The 16621-nt window shown below is 34.0% G+C and overlaps 1 protein-coding gene across 5 annotated transcripts in view; it reads left to right on the top strand.

Moving 5' to 3' along the window:
* The first annotated feature begins 2236 nt into the window (after window positions 1-2236).
* Window positions 2237-16621, top strand: part of LOC149541983 (FAD synthetase, chloroplastic-like) — a 31795-nt gene continuing 17410 nt past the window's right edge. The window contains exons 1-2 of one of the 5 annotated variants that reach the window (XM_089797036.1): window positions 2237-2497; window positions 3607-3763. Coding sequence is in view for 3 of the 5 variants with exons in the window: in XM_089797034.1 (XP_089653160.1) it covers window positions 3686-3744 (59 nt within the window). In the remaining 2 variants the exon portion in view is untranslated. Of the gene's footprint in view, window positions 2509-2713; window positions 2870-3606; window positions 3764-16621 lie in introns of those variants that run through there. The other 4 variants (XM_089797037.1, XM_089797034.1, XM_089797033.1 and 1 more) reach the window with 4 other exon arrangements.

The following is a 16621-nucleotide window of genomic DNA, read 5'->3' as shown; positions in this document are numbered from 1 at the left end:
AAATAAATTATATTAAAATATTACTTTTTTGTGTTTCACATTTAAATTTCATCTATAATTTCTCATTGACCCTTCCCTTGAACCTCTGTAGGTGCAAGTGCTAGTATTATAACAATAATATGATTAAATAAAATAATAAGACTCAAATTATTGCATTATTTCAAATTACATATTTGAATTTCTTTTGGTTAACACTAGGGTAGAGGAGTCAATACATGCTCACCCTAACTTATGCCTTTCTCAAAATCTTACTTAGAAATTTAGATTACACTTAAATTTTTACAACAATTTACTTGTTAAGTTCCCTACTTAAAAAAACAATTTCATGTCATGGTCAAATATGATGCTATATGAGCATGAGTTTTTTGAAGGCATATGACATGGTCCCCAAAAGTGACAATACCAATAATTGTGCACTGAGTCATGCTTAATGGTGCAATGATGTGACATCATATAAGTGGTTTTTTTAAACATTTAGATGCATCCTTTTGGAGATATGCATTGAAGAGACATTTTTAGTACACTACTATAGGTCTATTGTGTTCACCTTCTATAATTTGTATTCAACCTTGCTCATGTATTAGCTACTATACCCTATTGAAATTTAAAATGTAAAATTATTTATTATTATTGCTATTATAGATCATCAACATTAAATCGTGTTTCTATGTGTATAACATTGATAACAAATGACTTTTAAGTTTTTATGTGCTTGTTTTAAATTTCATAGAAGTTTAGCAAGTTTGACTTTTGGATAAAAGAAGAAGTTAAAAATGTTTCCCTTGAACATAATGTTTGATCTTTAAGAAACATTCTAATGAATTTATAGGCCTTTACCATATTAATTGCCACACATCTATTGTAAGTAGCCTAAAAGAAGGTAAATTAGCACGAGTAAAATGATTAAGTAAATTACCACGAGTAAAATGATTCTCCAGTCTAGAAAAGAATTGTCATTTAGTTTTACTTTTGGTATTTTTATTTTGTGTTACTAATAGTTACACTTGGGACAATCATCAGGTGCATTGCAATTACTAATCCAGAGAATGTAAGCACAAACTAATAAATATTTGGACTACCAATCCCCTTTGGAGCATGCCAAGATAACCTTATAGAAGAAGCCAAAGATGAACCTTCACGTATGCTTGATACTTCACACAAAGCTATACTTCCAATGCCATCAACTCCTTAAAGAATGATGTGCAACTCCTTGAAGAATGATGTTTGGTGTAAAACCTTCTGAAAGTGGAGTTAAAGCAGTGACCACATTCACTCCAATTCAAAACCTAAACCCATTCTAAACAAGGTTCTCACAACAAGGAGATCATAGCCAACTTACTAATTGAAATTGGATTTTAAAAATTTATACTATTTACTAAAAAAGAAGAGAATCTTCAATCCCTAGTCTTTATATATATATATATATATATATGATGGAGGTTCAACATTTTTCGCTTATCCTCTTTGGTTAAGAACCAAGGACTAAGGGGTATCCATTCTACCAAATTCGTATGGAGCATGATCCCCAACCTCATCCCTTTTACATGTTGGGGGCCTTACACTCAACAAGACTTGATCTCCGATAGGCTCTTTTTAAGCCTCTCAACTTCCCTAATAGACCAAGGGCCTTTTGACTAGTCTATATATATAAAATACCATAATATATATCACCATTAGAATATCTATTAACACCTCTTTTGAATATAATTACTAGTCAATGATAATGAAAAAATAGAAAGGTTGCCTTTAAAAAAAAAGGTAATTTATGTGTCTCATCATTCACTTCAACCCTTTCCACGACTTCCTTTAGAGTTTGTTTGGTTCATGGAATTCGAAAAATTGGGATTTCTACAAATCTTGGTTTAGCCAAATCAAGGTTTTGCAAATCTTCATTCTGATTTTTGGGATTTTACTTGAACCGTTTGTTTCACTCAGAAGATGCGTGTGATGATACATTTTTATGTGTAAGCTTGGAGTTGAAGGCAAATTTCAAAGAGTAGTCCAATCTATTGTTTTTACACTCCTGAAAAAACATAACCACATTTTGATTTTCAATTCCTACTTGCTAGTAGGAAGTTGGAAACCCTGGTTTTGAGGCAAAATTGGAAGTCCGGTATGCTAATTCCATTTTGCCAATTTTAAAACAAACACAAAAATTTTCAAATTCAGATTTTGAAAAAGCCAATTCCTGTCATCTTCCAAACCAAATGGACCCTTATAGACTTTTCAGCAGCCCCCTCCACGGGACCGTGTCCACGATCATTCCTTGCATGCATGGAACACCCAATCACGGCGTGTGGTTTTACTGCTACCACAAACAGGCTCTCTTTTGTGGACCATAGCAACCCACAACCATCTTCAAAACTTTACTTTCTAACGAAATTGTTGGCGTTAATTTCTTCGCTGATGGAACCAATCTGTTAATTTTGATCATATTTCATGGCTAATTTGGGAGATCGATGCTGTACAATATCCAGTTTGAGGAACAGGAGAGGGGGTACGTATAAAGTTAGTTTCTTTGACTCCCGAACCAAAATTTTGTGCTAATATTATCATTGAGGGCTTCTCAATTTCAATTTTCGCTTTGAAATTATATAATAGAGAAATTTTAGGGTATTATTTCTTTCTCTTTTCTGAAACATGTTCATAGATAATGATACTTTCATAAAATTGATGCTCAGCCTTTGAAAGAAACATACGATTTTAAGCATATACAGAGCGTCGCGATTGTGTAATGCGGTGTGCAGTGTAAATAATGCACAAGCTTCGATGAGTCTGACAATATCCCGACCTTGAATAGTTTTTGCTTAGAAGCAATTGAATGCTTGGTGTTGAAGTGTTTTGTGCCCCTCTGAGGGTAACATGCAAGGTAGATTATGAATGATATATATAAATTTTAATTAAAAAATGCTTTTGGTCTTTTTTTCTGTTAGTTTTGTGCCCTGCATGTTGTAACATTTCTGATAGCTTTAAGCCCTTTACCTGAAGTTTTTGAGGTTTCCTGTCAATGTGTTATCTAAAAGTTTCTTTTTTCCGGACAAGATAATTTTTAGTAATTTTAGCCAACGACAGCATCTGGAAGGGATCGTAAGTCCATCAGACTTCTACCTGTTATGTACTTCTCAAGGCTAGGCTTGAAAAAGACAAATTGTTATCTTGAAATTTATTTTGGTTCTGCTTCTTGTGTCTCTTGGAGCTGTTGTGTTTTGGCTGATTTTTCTTAATTTGCTCTGTAAGTTTAAGCTAGTAAAAAGGTCCTTTATATCATTATTTTTAGAATTTTTGCTTGCTCTTTATACTGGCTGACGTAGAAAATGCTCACTTGTGGATATATTCTGCAATTTCTAATATTACTTATTGCAACGAGAATCATACATTGACTCTCTCTAAATATATTTTAATACTAATGGGCAGTAACAGACGCAAGTTAATCTCATCTGCATATCCCTAGTAAAAAAGTATAACTCCTCCAGTTTTCGAGATTTCCTTGGAATATAAGCTAGAGTTGGAAATTATTCACTAATAATTTTTTTTTTTGGGAATCCTTTTTATGTAAATATTCTTTTCCCTCAATTTGTGAGTTATTTTTATGTACTGTTTTATCAGGTCCTTAAGAAGAAGCAATGTTTTATAAAGGGGCTTGGGTGTGCGATATTGGGCACTAACTGCTAATTTCGAGACAAAGATGGGGATTGTTCTTCAGTCATTGACAGCATGGAAAGAACTTCTTTGCTGGGATAAGCAGTAAGTCTCGATTTTATTGGTTAGTGACTACTGATGCTGTTTTCTTCTTTTCATTAGTTATTTTTTATGTTCACTTAGGTTAATAAGATGGATGACAATAGAAACATAGTCAATTTTAATATTTAAATTATAAAGATTAACTCATAGATACGCTCAGAGCTGCAATCATTAATATCGTCAGGGTGCTTTGCAATAACAATTTTGTATCTTCATAGGGTTTGTTCATATTTGAGAAAAAACAAAAGGAGACGGCTAATGCGATGATACTGCAATTGCTGAAAAAATAATTGTATACATTCATGTGGGTTTTGAATGCAATGCGATGATTTTTGAAGCAGTTTCCCTTTCTTCTTAACGGAAGTCTCTAATATAGTAATATGTATTCCATTATAATCTTTGAATTTTATACACCCTGCAGCTTTGTAGTTATTTAACTGTGGGAAACTAGTCTTTCATTTTTTCAGGACTATTCACAACTCGATGGAAATACTATGGTGCACTAGTTTTATATTAATATATATGCTTGTATTTATTGGAGCTTATAAATAAATATTAAATTAACTTCAATTTTGGTATCCAGTGGTTGGCTGGAAGGGACCTGTTGAAATTTAAGGATGACCATGTGGGTTAAAATGTGTATCTATTAACTTATAAGGAAAAACTTGATCACATGACTTGTAAGGATAAAAATGATCACATAATACAATAGAATTCCACTTGTGCTCATTTTCATTTAAAACACTGCTAGAAAACACTTGAGTCTCAGTATGTTTTTCTTGTAATATCCTCTGTACTGTTTGCTAGAGCCTAGTACATATCATTTAAGGTGACGGATCTGAGGAATGCAAATGAGAGACTGCAGTAATTACCGAGAAACATGGACTAGGCATATATTCACAGGAGCATATATTCTATGGACACCTTTGGTTCAGATTCCACATCCCAGCATTTGTAGAATTATGAGTCACAAGGTTCAAATTTAAAATTGAGTTCGTCGATCATAAAATTCAGATGAAATTCCACAAGGGTAAAAATTCAAAAAAAAATTTGACATCAAATTTATACCTTATATAAATTTAATTAATTTTTAAATATAAGTAATATATCCACAAAATTGTCAAAATAGTTTGAAATTTCTAAATATGTAAACTAAATAACTCATATTGTTGTAAAATAAAATAATATTATATTAAATATCATAAAATTTGGATGAAGTTCGGAAAGGGTAAAAATTCTCTGAAATTCAAATCTCGTGGATGAAATTTGATGTATTCTGTGACTTTGGTAGAATTCATAGCTGCTGATGGGTAAACACTATAGTATAATATTGATTTAGGGTTTTAGCAGGAATATTTTATAGTGACTAAATACCTAATATAGCAGGACTGGAACATTAAGGATTTTTTCCAAAAAGTACTTTTAATCTTTAACTTTAGATAAATGGCCATTCATATGGGCTTTTTGCTATCATATCCTGAATATCAACTTTGGCAGTTTGTGGATGTGTAGCTATCTTTGATTTTAATTTCTTTCCATAATATTAGATAAAAGTTGACATTTGTATATGTCAACTTAAATCTCTGTCCATATTATTAAAGATAAGGTCATTCAATAAACAAAAAGAATAAGCACCCATCCAACCTATGACATGTGATGTATAAGATAAAGGCCATCATATTATGAAGGCTGTCAGTCCCTCGAGAATTTGGTTTGCCTAGCAATTGTGAAAACTTATCTAACATCTTTGTTGGAACTACAAAGGGATAAAAGATGCTGCTGGGGATTTGACATTGAGGCCTTTGATAGGACATCATTACCTGTTATCTGCTAGATTAAAATCTAATTGGGAAGGATGTTTTTCTCTGCTGAGTGGGATCCTTAGCATAAAGAGCAACACAGTTATTGGCAAATGTATAAGAAGTCAAGTGTGTGATACAGGATTGGCCACATAATTAAGGTAAAGAAAAGTACTATATATATTGAGCCTTTGAGAATGAGTAATTAAAGATAGTTTTGATAACTTGTTTGGGTTTTTTAACTTTTTTTAGCTAAGCTCTTGAATATGTTGGAAAATGAGTTAGAGAGATGCGAGATTGAGATAACATTTATGATTTTGCACAACCTTGGATATTTCCTGGAAATCAACAAGGAAGCCTCGTGTTCACTTGAATATGTTATATCATTGTTTTTTTCCATTTTTTTTCTGTTCTATTATCTTCTAACTGCTAAGTTTGAAGGGTATTAATTCTGTAATTCATACATCTGAAAAAGACTAAAACACTTAAAGACTACTTTGAAATATTGTCAAACATTGCTAACAACGGCATACATAAATCAATTTGTCTGCAGCTTTCTAAATTAATTCCAAATAGTGGCCTTTTCATGTTTTAAATCCAAAGCTTCACGCTTGAATGGAGAGACTGAAAGTGGGGTAATGGGAGGACTTCTTGTAACCATGTCAGAAAGTGCTTCTATGATATAACTAAACTTAAATTCCCCATTGCACTATGCTTGAAGTCTAATCCTGAAGAATGATGACAAGACATATAAGCTCTTTGAAACTCAATTTCTTTGATTTTCTGGTAGCAAGTGCCTCATCTAAGATTGAGCTCTGCTAATCCAACTAAGGTTAAGTTAGGCCGGCACATATAACTTTATTCATTCCCTTTGGAGAGGAATCAATATGACGGTCTGTTGGCAAACAGATATGTTGCTGCAATGCTTCTTCTGGTCGACCCTTTTTGCCCTGTGAGCAGTGACAAATGTTTACAACAGTTGGAGAGATTGTTGTAGGATAATAACCTTCCTTTGCATTTGAGAGGGGCAGCTCCCTCCTATGAAGGAGTACTCGTATTTGGTATTTCTGGGGTTTGAAAGCAAATGTATATAAGAAAATGAGAAAGGAAGATAGGAAATGAAAAGTAACTTTTAGTCTTTAACATATCAAGTCAAGGTACCAAGAGCATGATATGTTATTTTTATTCGCATACAACATTTAGGTAAGCAAGAGTTATCATTAATGAACATATGAAGCATCACTAACAACGCATAGGAACAAAATGGATGCACCTCCATCAACGTGCTTTTTATTTTCTTTTACTTGAACAATACCAATGTGTTATGTCTGTTAGGATTTACCATAGACAGAAATAATTACATGCAAATATAACCAATATCATAAAATAATAAATCGCACGAAAGAAAATACAAGACACAAAGATTTAACGTGGTTCACCCAATCCTTGGGCTATGTCCACCAACAAGAAGTCCATTATTAGTATTATCTAGTGATTATAGTGATTACAATCCGCAATCCCTTATAGCTCAATACTGCCGCAAGAAGCTACAATCTCATCATACATTACGAAATCCCTAACCCTAACCCATTTTATACAAGTAGTTTTGCCGTTTACAAAATTAGGGCTAGAATAAGTCATCCAATAGAAAAATAATAGCTGACGCCTTTTACAATAGTAAATTCATTTTTGGCTTTGAGGACACTGCTTCCTCAACCCCCGTGGGGGCATTGCTCCTCGACCCCACCTTGTACAGCCACAAGGAGCACATGACCTTGCAAGGGGTGTTGCTCCTTGACCCTGTCTTGGGGGCCCTTGTAGTAATAATCTGGGGGGAATTTGTGCCGAATAAAGTGGGAAAAATTAACCTTCGACTCTGATTTGGCTCACATCACAACAATGTGAAAATATGGAACCCTTTCTACCACAATTTCCATTATATATATAGGCATAAGTTGCATAACCAGTTAGACAATGTGTTATATGAATACTTGGAACACTTCCTACCACAATTTCCATCATATATATAGGCATAAGTGGTATAACCATTTAGAATAACTTCCTGACCACTTTATGTAACTACATAGGATAACTACCCAAGATGATTACTTTTGTACCCACTTAGAATAACCACTTAAGGTGATTAATTAGGATAACCACCTCGACAGTTTTATGAGATAGCCACTTCAAGAAATTACTTAGGATAACTTCCTAAAATAGTTACTTAAAATAACTTCTTAACCGAGCATTTAGATTAACTACCTTTTGAAGATAAGTTAGGATTTACGTAACTTTTACATTTATAGGGTCTAGAGACAACTTCAAATTATGGAAAAATGCAAGTCATATTACAATGTTTACAACAAGCAAAATATGACTTATGACAAGCAAACCCAAAAACTCTACAACAACAGCTACAATCATTTCACTGTTCTTCTAGCCGGTGCTGAAGACTGCCCAATTGAAGGGAGGATTTTTCTTTAAACATCTTGCAAAGCTTAATGGCAGGAGTAATTAACTTACTTTTTGAGATGACAACATTAATCATTCTTGTTTTCTAGGCCCTTTGACTTGTATGAATAGAGTCCAATTCGAACTACAAGGTTTGCAAATAGGCATTAGAAGCTTTGAGGGCTTAAAAAATGTCACAACTTTTCATGGTATCTTCATTGAAAGCTTCCTCACTAAAAAACCCTTTGTCAATTGTACCTTGGAAACTCATTCAGATTATTTGAAGGTCATCTATCATTGACTTCTAGTCACCTCGAAGATCAATATCATCAAGTTTTGTATTAGTGATTTCTAGTAGAGTGATTTCTATCAGGGGAGCATAATCATATCCTTGGTATTATACTTCATGATGTGGGCCTTTGATATCAAGATTTGACTACAATGTTGTTGACCAATAGTGGAAAGTCATTGTGGGACCCACTTTTGAAAATATGGTCCAAGTCTATACTTAAAACTTTTGATAAAACCTCTATGTTTTTACTTTTTCATGTCACTTGTGGCTTTATATGTAATTTTATATCTTCATAGGTACATCATGGTAGCCGCACTCAACAAATTTCCTTATGCTTTATAATTATACACATGAAAAGGCTCTAAATCCATTTTGATAATTTTTCTTTATTCATAGTTAGTGATGAGAGCCACTTCTTGGAGATGTTTTTGACAAGTTTTTCTGACACATGGGTTGTGTGTCTGCTATTTGCACACATACCATTGCATTTGTGACCTCAAATGAGCCTCCTTTCTCTTATATGCTTTGATCATATGGTGACACTCTTTCGACACACATTGGTGATGACAAGTCTTTATATGCTTTTGTAGCATTGCATTTCATGAATTACTTTTTCTTTGAGGCAATTGTTTTGGATTTTGAGAATTCCACAAATACTATGCCGACTCCATATGCTAGGTCGAATTCTCCAACTCTACAGAGACTATGGGTTGCACTTTGCTTAGATAATTTCTAATAATGTTGTTTTATTCTTGAGATAACATCTCTTTTTGAAGCAATTGGTCAAATTGTTCAATTGCATTGCATGTGAAACCACCTTTACATGCATGCTAAGTTACTGGTTCAAGTTTGAGTTTGAATTGTTAATGTTTTAGCCCAGAAATACAGATAAACAATAATAAAAGAGCATAAATAATACACAAATCACTCAATAAATCTCTCCTAGGAAACCCTTCCAGTAGAAGGGAAAAACCCAACCACACCACCAAAAATGTCTTTTACTGATCATAAAATATTCAAGTACATGGCTTTCCACTTGATTGACTTACAATATACCAAGCAATCACATAAATAGATTGCATAAGACTCTTCATCTTTCATACGAAGGTCTCTTTGAGTCCCAAAAATAAGACCCTTCGTATTTCCACATATGCAACACTTTACATTTCTATATGCATGCCTTTTCGCATGATGTATGATACATCTTTTTGCATAATATAATCACAAATATCTCTTTCAGTTGAAGACTTAGTCACAGGGTTCGCCGAATTTTCGGCTTCAGGTTCGAAATTCGGCGAACCCCTAAAAAATGAAAAAAAAATCATAAAATTCGTTAAGAAATTCGTACGGCAATATTCACCTTGTCGTTTTGCATAAGGGTCGACGTATCTAATTTGCGTCTGACAGTCAAAAGCATTTCTGAAGGTCCAAACGTTGGCAGTTGTTGTTGTCTGAAGTTTGGCAGTTGTTTATCCAGTTCAACGGCAACGGTTAATCTTTTGCCTCTTGAAATTTCCATTTATCTTTTGTTGTTGTTCGTCTTTGTTTCAGCCTTGGCCAGCGATCTCCCACAGCAGCTCCGCCATTTTCAAACTTGCTCAGTCGGCGACAGTCGGGAAGGGAATATCTTTATAAAGTTTTGATTTTATTTTTTAGGTTTCAAGTTTACTAGTGTTTATTAGGATCTCATTCAACATTTTTAATAATATATGGTGTTTTTATATTATATGATATTTTAATTAATTTTTATGAAAGCAAAACATTTTATGTATTGTTTTTAGGAAACATTTATATTATATGGATATTTTATTATTAGTAATATTTTAATGTTTTGTGTGTTTATTTATGATTATTAATATATTTTTATTATAATATTTTAAAAATATTTTTATTGTATAACTTTGAAGTTTTATTTTCTACTAACATTTAAAAATAAATGACATATACATATTATTTTTTGAAAATTATATAAGACGAATTTAATGTCGAATTTTTTTTTTTTTTTTTGCCTTGTCGAATTTCATCCGAACTTCATAGCTGTCGAACTCGAACTCGAACTCGAACTCGAACCTTGTGACTTAGGTTGAAGATGACCATAACGGTCATAAGAAACATATTTCTATCTCATAAAAATCAGAGAAGAAGATCTCTATCGCAGCTACAAACTTTAACACTCACTCTTAGCAAGAGACAGATCTTTAGGCAAGCACACATAGCTGCAACCAAAGTTGATAAGCTCACATAACATATGTTATCTCAGCATAACATAATTTATCATAGTTACTTCATAAGCACATAAAATGGAGTTACACATGACTTTCACCATGCCTACTTGCAGAGGGTAGAATGAAGACTTTTATCTGAAAAAACTTATCCTTGAGAAGGATATATTCCACCATGCCTACTCACAAAGGGTGGTCCACCGTGCCTACTTGTAGAGGGTGAAATGAGGTCTTTTATCCCATTCTTCTCAACACATTTCCACCATACCTATTCGCAGAGGGTGGAACAAGGTCTTTCACCTCAAACTTATCCCAAAGAAGAATGTACAAATAATTGAGATTTTCTCTTCACATAGACTCTTTCTTAGCAGGAACAACTTTAATAATAGAGACTCCTTCTCAGTAGGGACAACTTCAATAACAGAGATTCCCTCTCAAGAGGGACAAATTTAATCACCACAATAAGATGGCTGACTATTGCATAAACTTGCAAAGGGTTGGACTTTTCCCTCTGTCACATAATCTCCCTCTGAAGCTGAATAGTCTCTCTCTCTATGCATGATCTTCGCCTTTTAATAAAGTGCCACCAGTTTAATATCAACACTGCAAACAACGTTGCATAATCTCTCACCATCCCATTGCATCCTGCAACCAAGAGAGATTCATAAGATCCATAGAGATCAAGGAAAACTCTGATCAACACACATACACAATATTTGAATAAGTGCAGACCAGCATTCATATGATAATCATACACCATAAAGGAAGATGAGAACTGACACAATCTAGAATAACCAGCATTCATATGAATGATGGGGATTCCATAATGACTCCCTCTTGATTAAGAACTACTTTGATCATAAGAAGGCAGCAAATGAAAACCTCCCTTTGAATGTCATTTCCTACAAGATCAATTCAGTTCAAGAGTGCAAGCAGCATCCTCATACAGTCTGTATTGCTTTGCATATAATCTTGATGCATCTTTTGTTTCTTGTCCTACAATCCAGAGGGATTAATAATAACTCATAAAACCAATTTATTATGAAGAGGTATATAGCATACACTATTCTCAGATATATAACAAAACTTCATAATACTTATCTCTTTGTCGTCTAATGTGTCTTCCTGCACATTTAATGTTATTGCAATTGTGTACCGCTCCACAAACTGCTTAAGAATGTTCACACAGATAAAATGCTTTTACTGACAGGCAGAGCAATACTTATCTATAGAATATAAACAATGCATACAAAGTCTACAGGGAATTCCTCAAGTATTGGAGTCAAGAGACCCATAAATATGCACAAACCCTAAAAATAAAAAATAATATTATGAACTCTATCCCTCAAGATGCATAAGAGATGTTAGTTGCACAGCATTATCTATTTGATACATTCTCACTGTGAATTTGACTGTTCATCTGCCAGTCCAGAAGAAGAGGGACGTGAACTATCACGGCCACCTGTGTGACTTTCCCCGTACTTCAACAAAATCAATTCCTTGCAGAGGAAAGAATTCCTGTCAGTTTCCTCAATCACTCAAATAAGAAATTTTGAATTCTACACTCCCTCTTCAGCCAAATTGACCATTGAATCAGAGTTCTACCAGCACTACCTGGATTGACAAGAATCATGAGAGATAAAGAATAGTGCACCACATATTATTCCACATAAATATAGTCTACTCATGAGACATGCAACCATCACACCTTCAGACACATTGTAATAAAACACGATTAATACAACATGAGCTGAAAAACAAGGTATTGAGAGTTTTTAATTTCTCCACTGCATCATATTGAGCATACAAAGAATGCAAACGGTCAAATACAGGACTTATAGATCAAGAGGATCCAGGTAGCAGAGAATAATACAGAGACAAGGATAAATCATTTGATATAAGATCAGCATCATATCACAAGCAAAGAAAAATGAATATCTCACGGAAAGAAATAAAAACAGTTACTAACAAGGATGCCTAACAAAAGAACTGGGAAGCAAACAGAGAGAGCAAAGGAAGAAAAGAATAGCAGAAGCGGTGAAAGAAAGAAGATGGCATGACGTGGACGAGAAGAGGAATACAATCCATAACGCAAAACTGGGAGGAATTGAAAGATATAAAAGAAAACTAAAATGGAAGAATTCCATTAACCGAGCAAGACAACATGAGAAGTGAGATTTAAGTCTCGAGTCACAAAAAGGAACTGTTATGCATCTATCTGCTAGTCGCTATCAGAGATGAGACTACTGTGTCTACCTCCACGATGTGAGATTGTGTTGGTCTACATCTTGCAGAACTTGTGCGCTCCGGGGGATACCTGTATGCATGCTCTGTGGAGACCACCTTCCCATGATGCATGATCTGCAGTTACGATTTTAGTGCATGACGTGCTACGAATTTCCTCTGCACTTAATATTTATTAAGTGCCTACGATCTATTATCTGTCCATTCAAGGATGATGATAAATGCCCAACTTTTAGCAGAACATAAAGCCACAATCATAAGAAGAAACATCTTATATGAAGAAAAACAAAACGCATATCCTTCAATCTTTAATATACTGCAATATTCAAATATTGTAATAATTTTTTTTTAATCTGTCCATTGAGTTTCCATTCCTTTAATGGCACCAGAGACATTGACATGACAAGAAGAGAGGAAGAGAGGGAGTTCAGAATAGGACAGAGCCCGCATGGATGGGAAGACACAGAGCCAGGAGGAAAAGATAGTGAACAAGAATGAGAAAGAGTGACTAGGAAAGGCTCCCTTCGCTGGAGAGCACGTATTGCCATGAGCACAAGCTTTGATAATAACGCATTACCCAACAAAGCCCTTCTGTATATACTTCAAAATTTTCAGCATAGTATCTTTCCCTTCACTGCATTTCGTATAAAACTCCCACTTTGGAATAAGCTCCATTATAATGGCATAACGTAGTGCCAAAACTTGGATCAATCTCAGGTTGCCCTGATAACCGAGAAAATCAGATGATATCATGCCATGCAAATAAGATGATTTGGTCTCAACATAAGACTGATATCAAATCAATCAATATCATTTAAATGTAAATTGCAATCCAGGTGAGTCAAAGATGAGAATAATATAAATACAGCAAACTGAGAGCTACCGATCTAGAAATATTTTTGCAACCTTTATCTTCAACACTCACAAATTGCCTACAAAGTTCTTGAACAACCTGAACAGATAGGTCTCCTTTACTGCTTTTTTTCAACTTGGCTCTGATACCATGTTAATGTTTTAGCCTAGAAATACAAATAAATAACAATAAAAGAGCATAAACAATACACAAAACACTCAATACATTTATCCTGGGAAAACCCTTCCACTAGAAGGGAAAAAACCCAGCCACACCACTAAAAATGTCTTTTATTGATCATAAAATATTCTAGTACATGGCTTTCCTCTTGATTGACTTACAATATACCAAGCAATCAAATAAATAGATTGCATAAGGTCTCTTTGAGTCCCAAAAATAAGACCCTTAGTATTTCCACATATGTAACACCGCACATTTCCATATGCATGCCTCTTCACATGACATATGACACATCTTTTTGCATAATATAATCACAAATATATCTTTCATCTGAAGATGACCATAATGGTCATAAGAAACATATTTCTATCTCATAAAAATCAGAGTTGAAGATCTCTATTGCAGCTTCAAACTTTGACATGAAGAACTGGTTTGTGGGTATGACAAATTTTTGAAATGGGGATTGGGTTCATTAGTACAAAAACATGTAAAAATTATATGTATACATATGTATGCAGACTAGAAGAATGAATTAGGATTAGAATACCACATAGTATCACGAAAAGAGCAAAAACACGATAAATTTGTAACCATAGCATTATATGATTTATCTATTATCAACGCCAAAGTATTAAAATAATACTGAGTTCAAGTTTCATTGTTTTGACTTTCAACAATTAGAACATTATACTAAGTTTCAAAACAATTAGAACATTATACTAAGTTTCAATCATCTAATGGACTATCTAAATCTTTATCTTCTTTTTATTAATCATTAAAGGCATTATTTGATTCACAAACAATGCCAATTTCAATGGGATCAGCTGCACTAATAACATTCCTGCTTTCCAAGTTGTCAAATGCTTATTACCTTTTCATTGTACAGAGGGATTGTTTGTTTAATTAACATCCTACTTGAATTATGTTGTATGAGAAGCTTGCAACTCCCTTCACCCATTGAAGATATTGTTTACTGTTTAAAAATTAAAATATGAGTTATCACTATATAGAGCTTCCAATTAATCGGGCAGGGGTCATTATCAGCAATTGGATATGAAAATTTCACTTGAATAAATCTTGAGGGCTAGTTTAATTTGATGCAATAAACATCTGAACTACAACAAATTTTGTTTTGTAATGTTAAAAATATTTTTTCAAATTCTGTAATAACCATTTTCTGCACCAAATTATAGAATGTTTCTCAGTGGAACTGTACCTGGTTTGCTCAGTCTATCAAGCTCTGTGTTTTGGTTCAACCTGGGGGAACCAACCTGCCTGGGTTCGAACCCCAGTGGAATCCAAAAGGAAACCGGGACTAGAACCAAGGACCAATTCAAAATTCGCCTGGTTGGAAGGGCCAGGGGGAGAACTGGGTAACTAAGCATGCATGTAAATCAGAGAATTTCTGATAGATTTCCTGACGACAATCCTCTACCTTCATTTTTTCATTGAATGTCTACACAATTTGAAGACTCCCATTATGGCACTTACACAAAGGTGTTCGCAAAATGTGGAACAACTACAAATGGCATTACTTGAAGGAATTAAAAGCCACCTCAGCAAATCTATTTTGTTCACATTCTGCAATCATTTGATTTGATTTCTTGAGACAACATTTGGTTTAGGCACCATGGCAAACAATTTTTTAGTGTGTTGTGGATGATTCCACAAATTGTGTGCATGCCAACCAAAATATCTTGTATTGCACTGTTCCCCCACAAGGATTTTTTTTGAAAAGTTTTAAAGACTTCTAACCCAAGGTGTTTAGTGTGTATTGTGTAATTGTGGCATTCCATGTGACCACCATTCTTTGGAACCTTCTGTCAAACAATTGGAACCTGCTGTCAAACAGTTCATGCACTGTCTATAGTTGTACATTATGTGTTTCAAGTTTCAACTTCACCTTTTATACAACTCTCGAACCCAACCATTGTTATTTCATGCGATGGGAGGCAATGGATCTTGTTTACAGTTTCACATACATATCTACCAGTGGCTTACTATACCCTTTTGCAAGATTCCCATTTGGCATCGATCCACATGTTATATTTTTTTGAAGCTTTTTAACCTTCTTCAACTTATTGGTTTTTGCAAAACTTATTATTACTCTTTGTTAAGCCTTCCCTCTTCCTTGCCTGCAATTACATATTTGTCTGTATGTATACCATTGCTTTAGATAGCATAACTGATAAAAATGTTTTATAACATTTTAGTGCAGATAAAAAAAATGGTAATTACAATTGTGAAAACCATTTTACACCTACAGACATTTGCTTGAATGTTTGTAAAGCGACTAGTATCTTCTATTTAACATGGACTCACTGGCAGTGATGGTAACCATTTCTTCTCACCCATCCGCAATGAGTTTTTGGTGAGTTATGTTAGTTGGATGAAAAATCAAAAAACACCGATCCATATTACAGTCTCTTTAATATATTAGCTTTAACGGCCTTTTGAAGCGACTTGGCCAACTTTAGGGAGCATCCGAATATCAATGTAAAATGACATTTGAACAATTTTGCAACTCAGTTAACTTGCTAATGAAAGTAAGAGAATAATATCAGCATCTTTGATAATTTTAACAACTTACTGATAAGACAAACCCTTCATATTTGGATGTATCAGAGTTTCAAGCAATGTTAGAAACTAACCCAAACCACTGGAAATATCCTTTGCCTTTGGCTTTATCAGAGCTTTAAGCCATCTTTAGAAGTTTTCTATTTGCCTGATTTGGGTTCACACACATATATATATATATATCGGCTTCTAAAGAAACTTTGTTAAAGTGACTGCCATTTTGAAAAATAATTGAAGGTACCAGTTTCTTTGTGTAAGATGC

This window comes from Cupressus sempervirens, chromosome 8 (genome assembly GCF_028749045.1).
Source record: "Cupressus sempervirens isolate cs-2001-9-10 chromosome 8, ASM2874904v1, whole genome shotgun sequence".
NCBI classification, from domain to species: Eukaryota; Viridiplantae; Streptophyta; class Pinopsida; order Cupressales; family Cupressaceae; genus Cupressus; species Cupressus sempervirens.
The sequence above is the reverse complement of the archived record's forward strand: the minus strand, read 5'-3'. Positions and strand labels throughout refer to the sequence as shown.